This window comes from Neltuma alba, unplaced genomic scaffold, assembly GCF_004799145.2.
Source record: "Neltuma alba isolate B1F8T4 unplaced genomic scaffold, ASM479914v2 tig00002539_pilon, whole genome shotgun sequence".
Classification (NCBI taxonomy): Eukaryota; Viridiplantae; Streptophyta; class Magnoliopsida; order Fabales; family Fabaceae; genus Neltuma; species Neltuma alba.
In genome coordinates, this window is record NW_021632905.1 from 1,475 (window position 1) to 25,452 (window position 23,978).

The window sequence follows — 23,978 nt, forward strand, 5'->3', positions numbered from 1 at the left end:
CAAACACAAACCCGAAACTCTCAGTTTTGGTTTGGCTTTTAAAAGTTTAGGTGTGATGAGGGGCGTTTGGACATCAAAATAAAACACTCTTCCGTACACTAAGAAAAATTTCTCCATATATATGCTGTATATATAAAATGACTACCTCTCGTCATTAATATAAAGCTTTATTTTATTTTTATTTTGATTCTAAATATAAGATTCTAATTCATTTTGTCTCTCACATTTATATATTTTTCCTAATATAGTCCTTCTAACAATAGTGGTTCTAACCAATATACTTGATTAGTAAGGATATTTTAGGAAAGATAACACTATTTATTACAAATAACTAATTTAACGTTTTTTCTTAATCTCCTCAAATTAGTCAACTAGATCTTATAATTAAAACCAGAAATAATATTTTTAAAATTATGATTTGGTTTCTATCCAAACATTTTTTAGTTTTTAGTTGAGACAAGTCCAAAGCATTCTTTTAGTCTTAGATTATTCACAGAGCTTATAAATTTTTCATCCACTAACATATCGGGATTCAAACTAGTAATATAACCAACTGAAACAAAATTACTAATTAATACTATATCTGATATTTAACATAAGACTTCATTTGATTTTTATTTTAATTTTAAATATAAGACTCTAATCCACTTTGTCTCTCATATTTATATTTTTTTCCAAAATAATCCTTCTAATAATAGTATTTCTAATCAATACACTTGATTAGTAAGGATATTTTAGGAAAAACAATATTTATTTACTATAAATAACTAACTTAACTTATTTCTTTAATGTTCTCAAATTAGTTAACAAACTCTTATAATTAAGAGCGGAGGTAGTAATTACTAAATCATTTTTTGCCAGGATTACTAAATCCTAAATATAAATAATTCCTCTTATTTGTCCAGTTCCAAATAATTGAATCAAGAATCCTTACTATTAGTAAGTTTAATGTTGCTAATATTTATTAAAATGTTGTTATCATATCTTCTGATTCTGAATTTGGTAATTTTAAAATTTTTGTTGTGGGATTCTCCTCATCTCAAAACTTAATTATACGAATATGTTATCTTGTATTATTTTATTATAAAACCTCGACTCGATGGTTGTGTTCTTCTGAGCATCAAAAGCCACAGTTTGACGTTTTCTCATTAAGTGAGGGATAGTAATGTCATTTCATCCAAATTTGGAAATTTCATTTTGATGAAAGAACTGTTTTAGATTAAATCAATAAAAGTTATGAAACTGGTAACAAAAATAAAAATCGTATTATTTATAAATCATCCAGAAAAACTCCCTTTTTTTTTAATAATGGAAGGAAAAAAAACTAGATAATGGGGTAAAATATTTCTAGTTAGGGGATTTTTTTAACCTAGAGTTGGGTAAAACTCGGGAGGAAAAAAAAATCACAGAAGATTTTTAGGAAAGATTAAGGGCCTATAAGTAATTAGTGAGGAAATATATAAGAAGATTTCTATAAATGTACTTATAAATACTTACTCATCTGCTCTTATTTGTAAGGTAAAAAAGAAAATATTTTTTTAGTCCTATTTATAGGGAATTTAGAGAAATTTTTTATATAAATGTATAATTTTCTCCTTATTTTTTATTATGTTGATTTTGTTTATATAAGATATAATATACTCCTCCGGTCCTAATTATAAGACCCAATTGACTTATTTGAGGAGATTAAGGAAATAAGTTAAACTGGTTATTTATAATAAATAAGTGTTGTTATTCCTAAAATATCCTTGCTAATTAAGTATATTGGCTAAAACTATCATTATTAAAAGGATTATCTTGAAAAAAAATACATAAATATAAAAGAGAAAATGGATTGGGTCTTATAATTAAGACCAAATAAAAAGTCAAATTGGATCTTATAATAAGGACCGGAGGAGTATATTAAATAGAGATAAAATCAAAAAATTATTAAATTTTAAATAAAACTTAATAAAATTTAAGATTTCTTTCTACTCTATAAAATATACTGGAAATGATTTATAAATATGACTTAAAAAAAAAGTATGTTCATGTCACAAGGATGGGACAAGAAGTGGAATAATACAAAAAGGAATGGATAAGGGTGTCATTTGACTTTTCCTTGCCTTCATTTAAAATCGAAGAAGGGCTTCGTCTGTAAGCTTTCGGTATCAGCAATCTCGCAGGGAGGGCTCTTGAGAGGTGAGAGAAACCTGTAGGTTTCTTGAGCCTGGGCGGCCACGGGACTTGTGAATCCCTCGCTCCTCGAAGCTGTTTCTTCCAGCTTCGCCTCTCAATTTGCTCTTTTTCAGGTATGAGTTTTTCCTCCTCCCGCTTCTTCCCCATGTCCTTTATTCCCCAGACGAGTATATTTATAACCTCTCTAGCCTTCCCTCCCTTTCGCATACCCTATGATTTCTGTGATCTATAGCTCTTGGGGTTGTTGCTTGTTTCGTTTTTGCACGATCGCTTCACGTCTTGTGATAAAGTATCTTGTATCTGACTTGTTGCGATGACTGGATGTTTGGTTAGACTAAAAATGGAAACACTTTCTTTTCTGTAGGTGGTGATTCTGTCCATCGGTTGGAGGAAGTGACATGGCTTCGAAGCGCATCTTGAAGGAGCTTAAGGACTTGCAGAAAGATCCACCCACGTCATGCAGCGCAGGTTCTAGAACAATGTGACTTTTTGCATCATTATTTGTTTACACTTTACACTTTCATTTGTGTATGCACCTTCTTTAGATGCATTCTACATTCTAAGATGGCTGGATTTTGGGTGTTTCTGATTTCCACTAATTGCTGGGATTTAGTGAACCTATAATGCTCAGAGTATATAGTAAGTTAGCCGATAACATGCTATAGACTTGTCTGTAACGCGCATTTGATTATAGACTGAAGTTTCAGTTTCAGGTTGACATGAATTTGCTTATTGGTTTGCAAATTCGATCTCTGCCATTTTGTGATTCAAACTATAGGGCAGGTATTTCCTTTCTGTGTCATGGAAAGCTCTTATGTGTCACTCACGTGTTTTTTGTTCATGACCATCCCTCAGTTGTCAGCACAGGGTGTATGTCTAATTCTGGTTAGCACTGCCAGTAAAGATTGTTTTATTAGAGATCAGCTTCTGATCTTCAGGTTTTCAGCTCAGCTGTTCACTACTAGTTATAGCCTTACATTATATCACATTCTTGGCCTCTATGTATGCATAGCTTGTTGTAAGATAATGTATTTGAAGATGATGAATATATCATTGCAGGTTGATATTTATACTGCAGATTTAATTTTCGCTTCCTATGGTTAGAACTTAATGCACTTTTACAATTAGGTTCTCTTAAACTAAAATCTTGATTACATAACTAATGTATTTGTATTGTGCTCTGCATATCCGATCTCTCTTATGGGTGCTTGTCACATCAAAGCCCCAAGTTGAACTTGAATTTAGTGTTACTATGAAGGCTGACATACTTGATATTGAGAGCAGAGTGGGATTCAAGATATTTTATCTTGATCAGGTTTTTCTGGTCTCCTAAATCATAATTTGGAGAAATCTTCAGCGTGGGGGAAATTTTGATCCTTAACTATGGAGTGAAAATTGAAATCTTTATGATTGTTATGCTCCAGTCGTTGGAGAGGCAACCATATTCATGACCCTATTTATGAATACATATTTGGTTGTTTCTTAATGGTGAGTATACCCTCCACAGAAAGCCGAAGGATTCTTGAAATTAAGTTTGCTATCTAGCAAAAGCATAGAGTTGCGGTCTTGTATCAACTGTAAATCTTTAAAATTCATAAATTATTTCTTACACATGTTAAACATCAATGCACCTCGCTCTTCTGTGGGACACCCTAAATTCCTGGTATAAACAACTGAAGAGGTTTGATCAAAGGTAGTTTGGCTGAGGGATTCTCGAGATATACTTCAGAAATTGTTTTTGTTTGAGTTTGTTAGCTGTGGTGTGGTGTGGGAAATAAAGGATGGTTTAAACCTTAATCTGTTGAATTTGCTTCGCAAAGTAACTAGCGGCAGCAGCTTTAAGTGTTACTGTGCATTAGCCTTAGTTAAACTGGTTATCTTCTCATTCTGATGCTAATCTTATTGATGACTGTAAGTTTCTACTGGAGGTTTATGGACAAAAGGTGTCTAACTGCTTGAGATAATTATACATAATCTGGCATGAAGTGGTCAAAACTTACTGGAGACTCCATTCTTTTCCTCCTTGTCAGTCCAGAGCCGAAATCAACCCCTTACATGGGCGTTGTTTCAAGGCTCTGTAGTCAGGAGGAGTATGTCTATTTTACAATAGTGACCTCCTCTTAGGAAAAAAAAAAAATGAAACTGATAGTAATAAAAAATTATGTCTCTTAGATTAGATAATACAATCATCATATCGATGCTTGCAGCACTGGGTATGCTCATGTTGAATTTCATAGTTTTCTCAATACTCTATTCAAAACAGGTCCAGTTGCTGAAGATATGTTTCATTGGCAAGCAACCATCATGGGCCCTGCTGATAGCCCATATGCTGGAGGTGTATTTCTAGTTACGATCCATTTTCCTCCAGATTATCCTTTCAAGCCCCCTAAGGTAAATTATGTTTTGTAGGCACTATGGCATCGTGCTATCATGTCTGTGCATTGATTTATTTGATTTCTTAAATGGTCTTGAGATCTCATGACCTTATTCATCCAGGTTGCGTTTAGGACCAAGGTCTTCCATCCAAACATTAATAGCAATGGTAGTATTTGTCTTGATATCCTGAAGGAACAATGGAGCCCTGCCCTTACGATCTCTAAGGTTTGCCTTTCTCTCCATTAAATATATAATTCCTGCATATGGAATATGTGAGCCTCGCTGAAGCATTAAATATAACATGTTTCATAAAAGAATTGCAACAAGTCATGCTACTCAAGTGTCAAAGGGCGGGAAAATTAACAATTTATCGTTAATGATCTCTCTGCTATATTGATACGAGTATCCTTTGATGGCAAAACTTACAGACCTATGATACAAAAGGATTAAATGTGTTGGGGAAGATACTTTTACTTACCCTAGATTAATAGATCCCGTTTGGTTTGGTTTGCAGAATAATGGAAAAGGGAAACAACTTTTGTAATTTGAAATGTCGTATGTGGCACTAGATAAAAATTAATAATAAAAATAAATTATTGTTGTTAAGTAATAGTTACAGGGATATAATACGTATTTCATATCCCAATTGCTGTGTGATGGAAAATGAATCCTTTTCCTTAATGCTAAGCCAAATGGGCCTGAGTCCTTTTATTAGTGTGAGGGGGGTGGCTGCAGTTTATTGGAAATTCTCAGAATTCTTAGAAGGTGACCTTTTGCTCATTGAAACGACTTATTCATACTGCTTACCTTCTAAAAGTGACCTATAACTGGAAAACTGTCTCTTTGGTAGCGATTTTCAGCTGTGATCATGCATCTACAAAAGAAGCCCTTTGTCAGTCTAATTGATGAAAACGATTTTTTCAATTGAAACAGCAAACATAATATGGATACTGGTTTGTTATTTTTACTTGATCAGGAAGTGCAGTCTGGATTCTTGAAGAATATTAATACTCACCTGTTGCTTAATATTTGTTGTGGGTACCAGGGTTATTAGTTTCTTTTTCAGGAGCGGTCCGTCAGCTCTAGAATAGTCTTTTTCCCGAACTTTGTTACTGCTTATGGCTTTTTTCCCTATTATATGTGAGCAAGAAAAATGCTTAACTAGCCTTTTTCATGTATAAATATTGGTCCTAGTCTCTCTGTTAAGTAATCTGCTACCTTTTAGAACTCATACTCAATTGCTCACAAGACACAGGTTGACTTCGCTTTTGTCCAAAATCTTGTTTAGTTTGACCTTATCAATTTTCTTGATTTCGCCATCAGGAATGTGATGATCTTGAGATTTCAAACCATATCTTGCTCTTTCCAGGTATTGCTGTCGATCTGCTCGCTGTTGACAGATCCAAATCCTGACGATCCTCTTGTACCAGAGATTGCTCACATTTACAAAACTGACCGGGCCAAGTACGAAGCCACTGCCCGCAGCTGGACTCAGAAGTATGCCATGGGCTAATTTGTAGTATTTTAGACCTTGCACATTGGATGGCATCTATGGAAAGCTTTTGTGAGTTTGTGTTGGTTATTTTGTGGGGAGGGATGGTGGTGACTTAATCTTGACAAGCTACTTTTGTTTAACTTCTGCGATGCTATATCATGATACAAAGACTCAAACAAGGTGTTATTTGTATCATGCTATAAACCTTGTTACTCACGGAATATCTCTCATATCTAATTAATGTTGAATGATTTCTCTTTCTTTCTCCCTTCTCTTCCTAATTGGAAGGCACAATTTATCTAATCAAAGATGCTAAGAAAACAGTGAAGTCTGGCTGGTGTCTTAAAATATTTTTCCTTCTTTGCAATTTGTCCCTTAAATAGATGTCATCAATTTTTCAACTTAAAATGTTTTTAAAATGTAAATTCTCAGTCTTTTTAATCATTTATTAGGGGTGTTTTAGAAAATTTATTAATTATTTTTAGAATTTTAGAAAAGTGTCCTGTTCATGTGGGCACTAAATTTATAGAAGTTGTACCCTATGATGAAGGTAGGAGGGTGATAATAAAATATGTTCTTTAAAATGGTTTATGTTGAAAATCTAACGAAAGTTGTCCAAGGTTTGAAATAAATTATAGGAAAAATCACTACGTGGTTTTAAGGGAGGCGAATAATGAATTTTAACGTAAGAAATGATAATAAAATCCACACCGATAACTTGTTATTGAAATTTTTGTGATTATACTTATTTAGAGATGTCATGGTGATTTTCTTAAATGATACTTTTTTTATGCTATTTATAAATCATTTCCAGCATGTGTCACATAAATTAAGAAAAATTTTAAATTTTATTAACTCTCATTGAAAATTTAACAACTTTCCATCTTTATTCCTATTTAATATATATTATACTTTATGTAAATAAAATCAACATGATAATAAATAAGGGTTAAATTTGCACACTCATACAAAAAAAATTTCTTAGTGCTCTATAAATAGGTCCAAAAATTATCTTTTTTCTGCCATATAAATAGGACTAAAAGAGTATTATTTATAAGTATAATTTGTTGAGAAGGTGTTTTTTCCTTTAATTTTTATGTGTACATGTACTATAGATACCAATGTGATATTTGACACCTGAGTTAGATTTGAATATTGTTGAATTTAATTACATGTGGCTTTTTCGTGTAAAGTTTACTTTCTTGTACTGTCCTTCTTCTTTTTTTTTCTTTCATTGAGAACTGTATAATAGTCAATATTAATATTAATGACCTGAATTCAAGCCGCCTTAGGCTAGAAGCGGAAAAATTCTTTCAACGTGTTTTTTTTTGCACATCTATAAAAGCTTAACATACGTCAAGAGTGAATTTTAAATTTTTTTCAAATATGTTAGATTATTTTTTGTGGCCAACATTTTTTTTTCCTCATGTGTTTGAGAAAAACCAATTATACTCCATCTTTTCCTCGTTGTAAGAGCTCACCAACTAAAACACTCATACCTTGCTTAAAAAAATAATTGACACATATAAATAAAAACAGTTCAAAACATTAAAACTTAAGTGATTTTTAATATTACTTTCATTAATTACATTAAAGTTTAACATCATATTAATCTCTATTCTCTCACTAAAACTATCAAAAGTTCTTATAAAAAGGAACAAAAAAATTCTAGTACAATGGCTTCTATCCCTCTTTTTTTTTGTACGGAACATTTGACTTTACTATGTAGATCAAAAAATTAATTAAAATTGGTTAAAGATAATAAACGTGTGGAAATTAGAAGTTTTTTCTCCAAAATATGTTTATTTATGGGAGAGAGAGTATCATAAAGAGAATAAAAAAATTATTATAATAAAAAAATTATGAAAGAGAGAAAATGTGTGATAGAGAGATGATGGTTTGGGAAATAAAATAATAAATATATTGAGTATTAAAATAAATAATAAATAAGTGCAAATTGCTTATAAAAAGAAATAGAGTGAGTAAGAATCATGGGGGGTGGTGAGAAACCGGTTAAGGTGCTGGCAGGATTAATAAGGCACTTTTAATATATGTCATTGGGATTAAAAAAAATTAGATTTTAAATCTTACTCCTTATTATAAGAGACATTTGATGCTTATGGTATGTTTTCATATATAAGAGACACTTAAAAGTTGTTTCTATTTTTTTGTATTGATTTCATATTTTACTCCTATTTATTTTGTCTCCAACTCATACTCTCTCTCCCTCCCACTTCTCTTTCTTTTAATAATTTAATTGTTCTCTCTCATACTCTCTCCTTATTAATGGGGGTATTATTGGAAAAAAACATTGTACTTTTTACACATCAATTGTCCTCAACTAATTTTAACTGTTTTTTTATCAACGTAATTTAGTTATTTATCTCTTATAATAAGAAACGAGGGATCTTACTCCTTTTTAGTACTCCTCCGGTCCTCAATATAGGACCAAATTCTTGAGTTGGTTTTGGTCCTAAATATATAACTCATTTCTCATATTTATCAATTTTCTCTAAATTACCCTTATAGATATTCTCTCAACCATAATCAAGTAGAAGAGGGAGATGAGGTATTAAGAAAGATGATTATGGTGTTTTAGGAAAAATGTGTCACTTTTCTTATAAAAAACTAACTTATCTAACTTCCTTAATCTAATCAAATTAGTTAAATGGGCCTTATATTAAGGACAAGAGGAGTACTATTTTTGATACTTAATATAATACTTAGTTAACTGATTTGGAGAGATTAAAGAAAGTTACTAAATTTTTTAATTATAGTAATGTTACATGATCTCTCTAAAATAGTTATATGTATTATTAGATTATATATATCAATTTATAAGGAAATCAAATTAATTTATAGAAAAACAATAAATATAAATACTTTAAAGTAATTTAGTAATTTTTTTTAATCTTTTTTAATTATGCAACTGAAACTTATATTAAGCATGGGAGGTATACATTCTATGCTTAAATGGCTTATATCCATGAATCATAACTGAATAGTATAATTGTACATTAATGTAAAAAATACACTTTTTATCTTATAAATAGAAATATAGGATGGTGGGAGTGTTCATTAGAAATTACTCCTTCACTCCTAAATAAAAAACTATTTTGTAGTATAATTATATTATAAAAAGATTTTATATTTAGAACCAGAGCTCACAGAGAGTACTATGTTTTATTGACAAGATTCTTGAAAGATTGTTCTCTAATCTCTTGGGGTAAACATCACAACAAAACTAGATAGTAGAAAGCAACTTTTAAATTTTATTTTTTTTAAAAAAATATTTTGACCTGGTTTGATGAAGCAACTAGGTGGTTGGTTCGTTGGTATGAACGCAATTGAGCACGAATTCCACGTGACGCCACTTGACGTGGTGTCTTTTTGTCATTTTCTTGTTCTCCTGCTCCCCAAATTCCAAATTGATGATTTTATTCTTTATAATTTCATAAATATTTCATCCGAGTTTAGATATGAAAATTAAAATTAAAATTAAAACTTGTTAAAAATATAAAAACATATTATGAAACTTTATGGATCAAAGGACGTAATTTAAAATCAAAATTTGATCAAATTATAGAGACTTACATTAATATTAAACCTTTTATTATTTTATTAAAAAAAATTAGATGAGTTAAATTTTGAAAACTTATCATAAAATCAAAATGAGCTCTTAAAATTCAAAAAATACTTGAAGAAGCACCAACAAGTTAATTGTCAATAAAGTCATTATCTAATGAGTATTCATATTAGCTTTTTGAAAGTAAATTTACGAAGTTTGAGGTAAACATGAGATGAAATTATTTTTTTAAAAAAGTATTTATGAGGATTTTCAAACCCCCCTAAGTAATAAGATTACTTCTTTTTTTTTGGTCGAAACTAATAAGACTACTTTCTGCCTTTGTTAGATATAAATGTTACGTTTATCAATTGAATCAACTTTTAGTGATCCTCCCAAATTAAAATTCAATACAACTAGATCTAGGCGTTATATATAAAAGTGCATCATTGATGCTTTTATTAACTAAAGTCAAGAGTAGATATAAATACGATTTAATTTATCATCAATAGTCAATTTGTCTATCTATTGAGAAAGGTCTTGTTAGTCATAAATTAATTACACCTCATGCTCAGCTTTGTACAAGAGAGAATTATGCTTAAAAACCAAATGACACCAAATATTTCATTTAAGCCTTTTGTGAGATTGTGGGTGCAATCAAATTTTTTATCTGAAATTTTAGCCAACTTCTTTCATTTTTATTCTCCTTAATCACATATTATATCACTAAATTAATTATTCATTACGCATCCCATGACTTTTTTCACGAGTAAAGATATTTTTATAAAATAAAATATATTTTTTTATGTATTTAATATGTTTAAGTAATTTTTCCAAAACTATTTATAAAACCCATTTTGTAGTGTAATTTAACTACAAAATGAGTTTTATATTTAGGATTGAAGGAGTATTTTGTTTTAAATAAGGTGTCTCTTTTCATCAAAAAAATAAAAGGAAAAATTTCATTTAAGGACTGCAGTACATAATTAATTTCAAAGAGCCTCCAAAATTTTTTTGAAATTTCACTGCAAGACCAAGGGGCAAACTGATATTAATTGCACAAAGAAAATGACGTTATTACCCTTTATAATACTTATTGCAGGGTGACATGTAAATGGATTAATTTCAGTTGTAAATAAATGTATGTATGTTGCAAATTGACAAATCTCATTTGTAAATGAGTTCTCTTACGTTTATTCACTCACGAACACCTTTTTCAGATTAAAAAGGTGACATGTAAACTGACTAATTTCAGTTGTAAATAAATGTATGTATGTTACAAATTGTCTAGTCCCATTTGTAAATGGGCTCTCCTACATGCTTTCACATGAGGCGTAATAGTGTCATTTTCTTTGTGGCATTAATATCAGTTTGCTCCTTGATTCTATGGGAAGTTTCAGGAAGTTTTGAAAACTCTTTGAAGTTAATTATGTTCTGTGACCTTTAAATGAAATTTTTCGAAAATAAAAATAAGGCATCTTCTCGCCCGAGAGAAGAACACTGGAAGAAGAACCATCGAAGAAGTCACCTCGTATGAACATAGGTTTCTCCGTCAACGTCTGGGTCTTTCATTCCCACTTCGTCCTAAATGCTATTGTTTTAACCGCACCACTTCTCTGACATCACCATCTCCATCACTACCTCCTCCACCACGTCAAAGCTGTTTTTCCCAAAATGTCCTCCGATTGCTTCCCCCTCCTTCCAAACGCTCAAGGGCACTTTGGGCATCCGAAGATTATCTTTCTGACTTTGGTGCCATGTCCCTTTTATAAGTGGTCTCCGTTCAAAGTTTGAGGGCTGTCATAAAACTCATGTTATTCTTATGAGATATCCAAGCCAAAGTTATTATTTTTCCCCCTTTTGGTCTCGGAAGCTATTAAAGGAACTTTTCTTCATTTCCTTCTTCTCCGAGCTAGTGTAGTTTCAGATTTTGCTGGGATTCTTCCTCGAATCTTATAATTAGGTTTTCGCTCTTTCTCTGCTTCGGGTTTGGGAATCACAATCAGATCCATCGCTATTCACAGGTAATTCTTCAGTGCGTTTTCTTACAAGTTTATTTGTTTCATTTTTGTTTCTCTTTAGTGTTTCGTTTAATTGTCGATCAAAATGGATAGAAAGCATGCAACTTTAGATTCCTAGTGTGAATGGAACTTTCGTTTTTATTGTCAATTCTTTTATTGCTTATAACGATTTTTCCGGACTGGATTGGCGAAGGGGTGGATGGAGTAGCCCATGCATCTAAAATCTTTTACTTTGTGATTTTGGAAAACACTTAAAAATTCATTAATATGTAACCAAACATGTATGGCGAATTACGCCAGAATACGCTTTTCAATTTTTCATCTGCCTCTTTTCACCTGTCCCCTTTTCACTTTTCCTTACTCTTGTTTCATTTTTCAATACTTGAAGACGCTGTTTCATTTGTTTTCTACTTGACAAGTGTTGAAAATTGCATGAATTTAGCTCTGCTAAAATTCCTGTTTTGATGTATGTTTGTGAGGCCTCTTATTTCTAATTTCCACTAGTTTATGATTCCTTGCATGTAAGGAAGTCATTTCTGAATCTGGTCCCGGATTACATTTATAGAAGCAAGTGAGAATCACTGAGGTTTCTAATTAACACCTTGCAGTTAAAAAAAGTTCCATTTCTCTTTTACTGCGTTGTTGGTGTGATTTGCAGGCTGACTGGCAATTGAGTATTGCATGAATTGAATAGTCGATCTGTAACATTTCTGCTGCTGTACTTCGTCCTTTAGTTTGAAGGACTTTGGAAATGAGTTTCTGAGATTGGTGGTTTTCTCATTTCAGGCTTCAGCTATTATACCAATTCGACGTTGAAGGTTACAAGTTCATCCTCTGGAACTAAGTATGGGGCTTTGCCTCTGTAAGGTGAGCATATAAAAATATCAATCAAAACCATTGTAATGAAAATTTAAAGAGCTAATGGCTTTTGCACCTCTCTTTTGATTGTGATGATGAAATTTTATCTTCATCGAACTGCATATTCCTGCTATGAAAGTCATCAATTTAGAATATGGCTGCAAATTCTGAGTGCTGGAGCTGAGGTTAATTTTTAGCTCAAGAATGAGTTTTCTTGCAATGTGTGCATGTGCGCAACTCTTTGGCTGAAAGCAGATATGCGCAACTCTTTGTCTGAAAGTAGATATTGTCAGATGGATGTCCACTCTTAATCCTAGAGTTCTTAAATGCAACTTTCTAGGTTATTCATCCACTCAAAAGGCTACAAATGCCATTCACCTGAAACTTTACGCGCGTGATATTTCAGTGATTGCAGGGAAACCTACTGAATCGGTATGATTCAATAGTATGCCAACTGTAGCTTAAAACTTTGGTCATCTGCGAATGTAGTATCCTCCTGAGTCCTGACCTTTTTTTTGTCCCTCTAATACATGCTTCCAAGGAGAACAATAATGAAAAGGGGTTTATGCTTATGATAGTTCAGCATGGTTTGTAGAACCTCAGTGCTTCTAAAATTCATTGTGCATCAGTCTGCTTATTTCATTATGTGGTGTTTTCTTTTGAGAATGTTTGTAATGCTTGTAGCCTCGAGGTCGGGATGACGATTCTGATCATCATATGGAATTGGCTTCTGGAAACGTACAACTTATTACCAGCAAAGAATCATGGGATCAAAAGTTGGCAGAAGCAACAAGGGATGGCAGAATTGTAAGTTTTCTATCCTAAAGATTTTGTCAACACAGTTGGTTATTTGAAGGCTTATTACCATTTGTTTTCCGTGTGTTTGGATGAACCTTACAATATCTTACTTTGCATTTCTGTATTTGATAGCCTTAGTAATTTTTATCTCTCACACTAGGCAATCCGATGCTACTGTACAAACTTTGATGGTATAACTGCATCTGAGTCAATGTCAGTGAGATGCGCCTTTTTTCCTGTTTTGTTCTTTTCGCTGCCTTTAGTTTGCAATCGTTCATGTTACGTGATTCCAACTCAATTCTATGCAGAAGCTATTAAACATGTCCCTGGCTTTATTTCCTTTTGCACGTCATTTAAAGCTTGGTTATTATTTTCAAAATGAATATAATTAGATCTGATTATTGCATTTTCTTTGGAACTACATGGCCTACATAGCGTATGCTCTAATTCTGAATCACGATATAGTATTGATGTCCTGCTAAGTGATACAACCAGGAGCTTAAAACGAAGTTTCATTAAAAGACTGAAGGGATGAAATGATCTTTTCAAAATTGGCATTGGATAATCCGCTGACTTATTCTTGCGGGGTTTGATAAAACCTTTTAAAATACAAATTATGAACTCTCTCTGAACACGCATAGACTATTGTGAATTTGTGAGTTGGGCTGTCCTGCTTCCTATGAGATATAAGACCATTCAGTTGCTCCCCGATTTTCAAGTATATTTTCTTTAGACTCGTTTTTGGCTTCTTCAATAATCCTTTACCTTTCATCTTCGGATACCATAATTAATTCTAAAACTGTATGTTCTACAGGTGATTGCGAATTTCAGTGCAGCATGGTGTGGTCCTTGTAAGACAGTTGCTCCATATTACAGCGAATTATCTGAGAAATACCCATCTTTGATGTTCTTGTTAATTGACGTGGATGAACTCGCTGTAAGTAATAAAGCTAAAGATGTTATTCTTTAATTTCATGACTTTCTAGGTGTGCTTTTTTACGTGACATATTATTAGTCTAGTGGACAAAGTTAAACATAAATTCTTTCTAATTTACACCCATCAGTTAAGGAATTCCTCAAACATCAGCTAGTTGACGAAGATATCTTTTAGAAATCAAAAGAGAAGTAAATTTCCGAGATGACCTTGTAAACTCCTGATTTGAGTGAAGACTTGCAAGTCTTTGACATGGTTTTGTATGTTGCAGGACTTTAGTATTTCATGGGACATCAAAGCCACTCCAACTTTCTTCTTTCTCAAAAATGGACAACAGATTGACAAACTTGTGGGAGCCAACAAGCCAGAGCTGCAGAAGAAGATCAATGCCATTGCTGAATCAGTCTCCAGCTCCCAGAGTCAGTGGTGATTGCTATTATCTTCTCTTAACAGTAAGAACTCATGGGTTTTCTCCTTTTTTGACGACTGGTGGATTATCTGTAAACTTTGTATTTGTGTTTTACCACGCATGTAAATATGATCTTTTGCATGTGACGTGACGTGTTCCATGCAATTTGTGATCAGTGTAATTTTTTCTGGGGGGGCCTCCTGTGATCATTGTATTGACGTTTGTTTTGGAAATATGAAAAGTTGTTGTCTTGCTGTCTCACATAATGTTCAAAGTCATAGATTTATATCTTCGCCTGTGATGGGATGGTGATAAGAAGAAACAGAGAGATAGCCTTTTTGTTATAGCCTTTTGTTTTCTTTCTTACAATCTCTCTCTGCGCATGAGCTGGTGAGATGACTGAAATTCCTGTGGTTGTGCCAAGACAGAGGAAGTCAAAAGATTTTGAACAAACAACAAAAGCGCCGAATCACCGCCTGCTTGTACTTAAAAATAAATATTCTCTTGATCCTTAACCTGGGGGTCAGTTTGGTACGAATAAAGAGAGGGGAAAATTTTTTTTTAATGATCTTGATTGAAAAAGTTAAAAAAAATAAGATAAAAAGTTTTTAATTTAATTTTCTTCCCTTATTATCTTACATATCGTCTTTATCAAAATTTTAAAACTTCACTTCTTAGATTTTTCAAATCAAGTTTATTAAAAATTTTCCCCTCCTTTTGCTCCTTTCCAATTCGCACATACCGGACACAGGGCAAGAGTTACTCAATTTGGGTACAGTAAAGAAGTTAAAGAAATAAATTAATTATAATAAATATAATTTGATCTGCTTAAAATATTTTTATGTAACATTAAATTATATTATTGAGTTAGATAAATTATTTTTGAGAAAAAATGATAAATATTAGAAGTAAAATGGATTAATACCTCACATTGAATGCTAAAGTTAATTCTTAATTAGCTCCTATATTTAAAATAATGAGAGTTTCAAAAATCAAAAGAAGCATGCTAGAATGAATGCCAAAGATGGTGAGATACATTGAATTCTCCATTTTGGCGTGCTCTATTAATTCTTAGTCTCAGATTATATATTTGAAAAATTTATAAAGAACTCAATGGAGTGAAATGAGATTTTTTGTTTGGTATGCTTGCAAGACACATTCTTTTCCTGTGCATTACATAAGATTTAAAAGTGAGTTGCACTAATTATCACTTATAAATTACTACCTCCGTCCTATTTATAAGAACTAGTTGACTAATTTAAGAAAGGGTTAATTAATCCGCAAGTCCTTATAGTTTCAACAAATTTTGAATCAGGTCCCTATAGTTTTTTTTTCTTTTTATTAGGTCCTTATACTTTTATCTTTTTTTAATTAGGTCCTTTTATTTATTTTTCTTTTAATTAAGTCCTTATAATTTCACTAAATTTTTAATCAGGTCTATGTAGTTTTAATTTTTATTTATTAATTAAATATAAGCTTAATTAAATAGATTAATACTGAAATATAAAATATTAATAATTAAATTAAATTAATAATTATGTAATAAAAAAGTAATAGAATTAATTAATTCAGAAAATTTTTTTAGAACAATTAATTTTTTTGCTGAAAAAATTAAAATCATTATAATAATTCAATATCTTTAGAATATTATTGTTTATAAACTAATATTAAATAATATATACTATTTTATGTTTATATAATAGTACTATTAGAATTTATAAAATAAAGAATAAAACATTCAAGGACTTAATTAAAAATAAGGTGAACTTATAAGGACTTGATTCAAAGAAAAATAAATATCAGGACCTAATTAAAAATAGGTGAAAGTATAAGGACCTGATAAAAAGGAAAAAAAAAACTATAAGGACCTTATTCAAAATTAGTTGAAACTATAAGGAGCTATGGATTAATTATCCCTTTGAGAAAATTAAAGAAAGAACTTAAGTTAGTTATTTGTAATAAATAGATATTGTCTTTTCTAAAATATCTTTACTAATCAAGTGTATTGGTTAGAACTATTATTGTTATAAGGACTATCTTAGAAAAAAAATACATAAATATAAGAAACAGAGTAGATTGAGATCTTATACTTAGAACCAAAATAAAAGTCAAGCAATATGTTATATTAAGAACCGAGGTAGCAATAGTGCAACTTGAATGTAAAATTCAAATAAATGCCTGCTATAATTGCTTGGTAGAATTCAAGAGTTTAGCAAAGATGCGTTGAAATTTTAGTCATTTGTATGGAGTGATTGGCTTTTACAAATGAACGTCTCTGCATAATGAGTGATGAGGAGGTTGGCGGGGGAAAAAAAAAGATTAAGAGAATAATCATTGCTGCTAATTAGTTGGTTTTCAAATAAAATAATCATGGACTCATTGAATTATTGAGTTTTACTCAATAAATAATAATTATTGCTGCTAATTAGTTGGTTTTCAAATAAAATAATCATAGACTCATTGAATTGTTGAGTTTACTCAATAAATGTGGGACTTGGTTCTTAATATATTTTCCTAGGCTATCACCAAAAGGTAAAAACATTGTATATGTGTTCGAACTAACATATTGGAAGTGCAATGATTTTGAGAAAAACACAAGTGAGATTAGGATAAAATTTAGGTAACATCTTTTATAATTATTATGTCAAGTTCCCTGACTACACTTTTTGTCCGTCTTAATTTCATATCATCATTTAATCCAAAACCCACATGAAAAAAAAAAAAAACACATGATACTATCTCCAGTCCTTAATATAAGGCCCCGTTTGATTTTTATTTTGGTCCTAAATATAAAACTCTGATCCACTTTGTCTCTTATATTTATGCATTTTTTTTTCTAAGATAGTTCTTCTAATAATTGTAGTTCTAGCCAATATAGTTGATTAGTAAGGATATTTTAGAAAAGACAACATCTATTTATTCCAAATAACTAACTTAACTTTTTTTCTTAATCTCCTCAAATTAGTCAATTAGGTCTTATAATTAGGACCGGAGGTAGTAATATGTAATTTAAAAAACATACATGATGATTATAAGGAACTTGATCTAAGTATTGAATGTGAGGTTACATAGAAAAAGAAAATTGGAAAAAATGGATGGATCTTATATGACAGTACTACCTCCGGTCCTAATTATAAGAACTAGTTGACTAATTTGAGGAGATTAAGGAAGTAAGTTGAGTTAGTTATTTGTCCTAAATAGGTGTTGTCTTTACTAAAATATCCTTGCTAATCAAGTGTATTGACTAGAACTATCATTGTTAGAAGGGATATTTTAGAAAAAATGTATAAATATGAGAGACAAAGTAGATTAGGGTCTTATATTTAGAACCAAAATAAAAATCAAACGGGATCTTATATTAAGGATCGGAGGTAGTATTATATTGACCGATATAATTAAGGTTGATGATGATACTCACACAATGTCTTATGCGCTCGCGCACACGTGAAAATTGCTCCCCATACGTGGTTGCCACTAGTCCACTACCCCCTGTTTATGTCAACTTGGGACAATTGGCAAGCCTACATATATATGTATGTTATTTTTTTTTAATGTGAATATTATAGGGAGAATTATCATAAATTTTCAAAAAAAAAACGAATTTAATTACTAAGAAATCTCAATGACAAGTGACTCGTATAAATCTATTGTTATTTTCTATCTTAAAACTCATTATCACATGCTTTTCAGTTGTCATTAGACTTTAAGATAATTAAATCTTTTTTTTGGGGACCTGATTGTAATTGTCCTAGTATTATAACACATTTTAATATATAATAAACATTTTAGAAATAAAATATAAACAAAATTAGAATTATGTATGAAAAATAAATTAAAATTAATATCAACATCATTTTTGCTCATATCACTAAAATATCGTTTAAAAGTCTTAACATTTAAACCTTTCAAAATACAACGATACGTTTTAGAAGTTTTAATATAAAATTTTTTTTAATAACACGACTATTAAAATATTATATAGTTAATAATACTTAAATATAACTCAAAAATAATATGTATGTGTGTTAATGTGTGTTTGCTTATATCATATAAAATCATCAATATTTTAATACCCTTTCAGTCCTAAATATAAGAGTCATTTTACAGTATAAAAATTATACTATAAAATGAGTCTTATATTTAGAACTGAACGGGTATATAATATAAAATTCGTCGTAACAAGACATATTATTCATACATAAGATACAGCAACATTATAAGGAAGTGGGGGGATCAAACTCATGACGTTTCGTTTGTAATGAAACTAGAACCATCTAAATTTGTTCACCAACATTTTAAGGAGGTAGTGAAACCTCTCACAATTTCATGTGATTATTTTGATGATTAGGTGAATTTAGGAGAGACCTGGTAATTGAAGTTGAACCACGAAGATCACTATGGAAATATGGCATGCAAAAGATAACTACCTTGTACATTTCCCCCTCACTTTATTATTCTTTATTTAATTATTTGGAAAAATATTTGAAGAACTAAATAAATTCAGAAGTTATTTATTCCCAAAAAACTTAAGATACTAAATAATTATAGTTTCACTTATAATTATGATGTAAATTTGTTCATATTTTCGTGCTAAATACTCATAGTTTGGATGGTGGATTTTAAATTCGTATTATTGTGAATTATAACTTTGAGATCCTTAAAAATAAATAACTTTTAAATTTTGCTGTTGAAAAAAATTTATTTTTTTATGTTTTAGATAAATTATATTTTCCAACTTCAAAACAAAGACCTAGAGTTTTATGTTAGTGATGGAAATAAATGAGCCAAAATTGCAGGAAAATTCCTTATTATAAAATTTATCGACCAAAATACTTAAGGACCCAAGTCTGTCAGTGGGTACAAGCAGAAACTTAAAACGAAGTTTCATTAAAAGACTGAAGGGATAAAATGATCTTTTCAAAATTGGCATTGGATAATCCGCTGACTCACTCTTATTGGGTTTGATAAAACCTTTTAAAATACAAATTATGAACTCTCTCTGAACACGCATAGACTAGTGTGAATTTGTAAGTTGGGCTGTCCTGCTCAATATGAAATGTAAGAACATTCAGTTGCTCCCAGATTTGCAAGTATATTTTCTTCAGACTCGTTTTTGGCTCCTTCAATAATCCTTTACCTTTCATCTTCGGATACCATAATTAATTCTAAAACTGTATGTTCCGCAGGTGATTGCAAATTTCAGTGCAGCATGGTGTGGTCCTTGTAAGACAGTTGCTCCGTATTACAGCGAATTATCTGAGAAATACCCATCTTTGATGTTCTTGTTAATTGACGTGGATGAACTAGCTGTAAGTAATGAAGCTACATGTGTCATTCTTTAATGTCATGACTTTCTAATTATGATTTTTACGTGACATATTATTAGTCTCGTGGACAAAGTTAAACATAAATTCTTTCTAAGTTACACCCATCAGTTAAGGAATTCCTCAAACATCAGCTAGTTGACGAAGATATCTTTTAGAAATCAAAAGAGAAGTAAATTTCTGAGATGACCTTGTAAACTCCTGATTTGAGTGAAGACTTGCAAGTCTTTGACATGGTTTTGTATGTTGCAGGACTTTAGTATTTCATGGGACTACAAGGCCACTCCAACTTTCTTCTTTCTCAAAAATGGACAACAGATTGACAAACTTGCGGGAGCCAACAAGCCAGAGCTGCAGAAGAAGATCAATGCCGTTGCTGAATCAGTCTCCAGCTCCCAGAGTCAATGGTGATTGCGATTATCTTCTCTTAATAGTAAGAACTCAAGGGTTTTCTCCTCTTTTGACGACTGGTGGATTATCTGTATACTTTGTATTTGTGTTTTCCCACGCATGTAAATATGATCTTTTGCATGTGACATGTTCCCTGCAATTTGTGATCAATGTAATTTTTTTTGGGAAAATTACACTCAGGTCTCACAGAGCACAATTAATATCAAAAAGGTCCCTCGAAATCGCGAAATGATTCTGAAGTCTCCAGGGACCTGTGTGTAATTAATTCTAATTATAAAATTACCTACTTACCCCTGTTAATTTTATTGCAGCAATTCGTCTACAATCTCAACAGTGGCTGTTAACAACCCGAGAAGACGTGATTGACAACCTCGGCAGTGCTCATGACAACTCACTTTGTGGAATGTCAGGGGCGTTGTTGAGGTTGTTAACCACCTCTTCTCGGATTGTTAACAGCCACTGTTGAGGTTGTAAATAGGTTCTAATTTTATTGCAGCAATTCGTTTACAATCTCAACAGTGGCTGTTAACAACCCGAGAAGACGTGATTGACAACCTCAGCAGTACTCATGACAACTCACTCTGTGGAATGCCAGGAGCGTTGTTGAGGTTGTTAACCACCTCTTCTCGGGTTGTTAACAGCCACTGTTGAAGTTGTAAATAGATTCAAATTAACAGGAGTAACTACGTGATTTCACAATTAGAATTAATTACACACAGGTCCCTGAGGACTTCAGAATCATTTCGCGATTTCGAGAGACTTTTTTTATATTAATTGTGCTCTGTGGGACCTGAGTGTAATTTTCCCATTTGGGGGGTGATCATTGTATTGACATTTGTTCGTTTTGGAAATATGAGAAGTTGTTATCTTGCTGTCTCACAGAAGTTGTTATCTTGCTGTCTCACATATTGTTTAAAAGTCATGAATTTGGATCTTCGCCTGTGATACGATGGTGATATGAAGAAACAGAAATAGAGATAGCCTTTTTGTTATAGCCCTTTTGTTTTCTTTTCTTATAATCTCTCTTTGCGCGTGAGCTGGTGAGATGACTGAAATTCCTGTGGTTGAGCCCAGAGAACGAGGAAGTCAAAAGATTTTGAACATACAACAAAAGCGCCGACTCACCGACTACTTGTGTAGTATTCTCCTGATCCTTAACCAGAGTATCTGTTTGGTACGAGAAACAAAAACAGAGGAAAAAATTTTAAATGATCTTGATTAAAAAAATTAAAGAAATAGGATTAGAAGTTTTTCATTTAATTTTGTCTTTTTTTCATTTTATATCTTTTCTTTATCAAAATTTTAAAACTTCACTACTTAAATCTTTTAAATCATGTTTATTAAAATTTTCTCTCCCTTTTCTTCCTCTTCAATTTTCTCATACCAAACACAGGATAAGAGTTACTCAATTTGGGTACAGTAAAGAGGTTAAATAAATTAATTAATTATAATAAATATAATTTGCTCCGCTTAAATTATATTATCAAGTTAGATCAATTATTTTTGAAAAAAATGATAAATATGAGAAGTAAAATGAATGGATACCTCACATTTAAGACTAAAGTTAATTCTTAATTAGTTTATATATTTAAAATCAAGAGTTCCAAAAATCAAAAGAAGCATGCTAGAATGAATGCGTAAGATGGTGAGATGCTTTTTTTTTTTTTTGCCATCAAGATGGTGAAATACATTGAAATCTCCATTTTAGCATGCTCTATCAATTCTTAGTCCCATATTATACATTTGAAAAATTTACAAAGAACACAATGAAGTGAGATGAGGTTTTTTTTTCGGGTATGCTTGCAGGACACATTTTTTTTCCTGGGCATTACATAAGATTTAAAAGTGAGTTGCACTAATTATCATTTACTCTTATGGTTTGTAGGAAAAAGAAACAAGACATTTTTTGGTCCTATTTATAGGACACTAAAAAAATTTTCTATATTGATATACAATTTTACCCTTCATTTATTATTGTGATGACTTTGTTTACACGAGACATAACGTATATTAAATGGAAACAAAGTTGAAAAATTGTTGAATTTTAAATGAAAGTTAATGAAGTTTAAAAAAAAATTTTAGTGTATGTGAAACACGTTGGAAGTGAGTTATAAATAAGACAAGAGAAGTATAAATTAATAGTGTAACTTTCAGGTAATATTCAATGTAAATAAATGCCTACTACAATTGCTTGGTAGAATTCAAGATCTTAGCAAGTAATGAAGATGTGTTGAAATTTTAGTAATTTGTATTGAGTCATTGGCTTTTACAAATGAAGGTCTCTGCATAATGAGTGATGAGGAGGCTGGTGGGGGGAAAAAAGATTAAGAGAATAATTATTGTTGCTAATTAGTTTGTTTTCAAATAAACTAATCATGGACTCATTGAATTATTGAGTTTTACTCAATAAATGTGGGACTTGGATCGTAATATATTTTCCTAAGCTATCACCAAAAGGTGAAAACATTGTATATGTGTTCGAACTAACATATTAAAAGTACCATAATTTTGAGAAAAACACAAGTGAGATTAGGATAAAATTTAGGTAACATCTCTTATCATTATTATGTCAAGTTCTCTAACTATACTTTTTGTCCGGTTTAATTTTACATTATCATTTAATCCAAACCCACATGAAAAAAAAAAAGGCATATAATAATATGTAATTAAAGAACTGTATATGATGATTGTAAGGAACTTGATCTAAGTATTAAGTGTGAGGTTATATAGACAAAGAAAATTGGAAAAATGGATGGATCTTATATGCTAATATTATATTGATTGATAATTACGGTTGATGATAACACTCACAATAGCTAATGCGCCCGCGCACACGTGAAAATTGCTCCCCATACGTGGCCGCCACTATTCGACTACCCATTATTTATGTCAACTTGGGACAATTGGCAAGCCTACATATGTATGTATTTTTTTTTAATGTGAATATTATAGGGGGAATTATCATAAAGTTTCAAAAAAAAGAATTTAATTATTAAGAAATTTCAATGATAAGTAACCAATATAAAACTGCCGTCATTTCCTACTTTAAAATTTGTCATTACATACTTTTCGGTTGTTAATAAACTTTAAGGTAATTAAATATTTTCTTTAGGCCCTGGTTGTAATTCTCCTGATATTATAACACATTTTAATATATATTAAGCATTTCAGAAATAAAATGTAAACAAAATTAGAATTAGGTATGAAAAATAAATTAAAGTTAATATCAACATTATTTTTGTTCATATCACTAAAATATCGTTTAAAAGTCTTGACATTTGAGCCTTTCAAAATACAACGATACGTCTTAGAAGTTTTCATATAAAAATTATTAATAACACGACTATTAAAATATTATATAGCTAATAATACTTAAATTTAACTCACTAATATTTTTCACCAAATAATAAAAAATAATATGTATGTGTGTTAGTGTGTGTTTGCTTATATCATATAAAATCATCAATATTTTGATACCCTATCAGTTCTAAATATAAAACTCATTTTATATTATAAATTGCACTATAAAATAAGTCTTATATTTAGAACCGAACGAGTATATAATATAAAATTCATCCTAACAAGACATATTATTCATACATAAGGTAC

The 23,978-nt window shown here is 31.0% G+C and overlaps 2 protein-coding genes across 5 annotated transcripts; both read left to right on the forward strand.

Annotated features, from left to right (window-relative positions):
- Positions 1–2,124: 2,124 nt before the first annotated feature.
- LOC114731699 (ubiquitin-conjugating enzyme E2 28-like) lies at positions 2,125–6,314 on the forward strand. Of its 4 annotated transcripts, XM_028918942.1 has the most exons (6): positions 2,559–2,646; positions 3,034–3,116; positions 3,401–3,541; positions 4,442–4,569; positions 4,675–4,779; positions 5,924–6,314. In XM_028918942.1, the coding sequence occupies exons 4-6, from the start codon at positions 4,459–4,461 to the stop codon at positions 6,065–6,067; spliced, it is 360 nt and encodes a 119-aa protein (XP_028774775.1). In that variant the 5' UTR covers positions 2,559–2,646; positions 3,034–3,116; positions 3,401–3,541; positions 4,442–4,458; the 3' UTR covers positions 6,068–6,314. The 4 variants fall into 4 exon arrangements, with proteins under 4 accessions (XP_028774767.1, XP_028774775.1, XP_028774784.1 ...); XM_028918934.1 differs by lacking the exons at positions 3,034–3,116; positions 3,401–3,541 and adding an exon at positions 2,125–2,291 and having other exon boundaries at positions 2,543–2,646; XM_028918951.1 differs by lacking the exon at positions 3,401–3,541.
- Positions 6,315–11,377: 5,063 nt separating this feature from the next.
- LOC114731628 (thioredoxin H-type) lies at positions 11,378–20,483 on the forward strand. The gene is made up of 5 exons (XM_028918845.1): positions 11,378–11,638; positions 12,422–12,502; positions 13,178–13,300; positions 19,821–19,943; positions 20,211–20,483. Exons 2-5 carry the CDS (start codon positions 12,482–12,484, stop codon positions 20,367–20,369), a joined length of 426 nt encoding a protein of 141 aa, XP_028774678.1. The 5' UTR covers positions 11,378–11,638; positions 12,422–12,481; the 3' UTR covers positions 20,370–20,483.
- Positions 20,484–23,978: the final 3,495 nt, after the last annotated feature.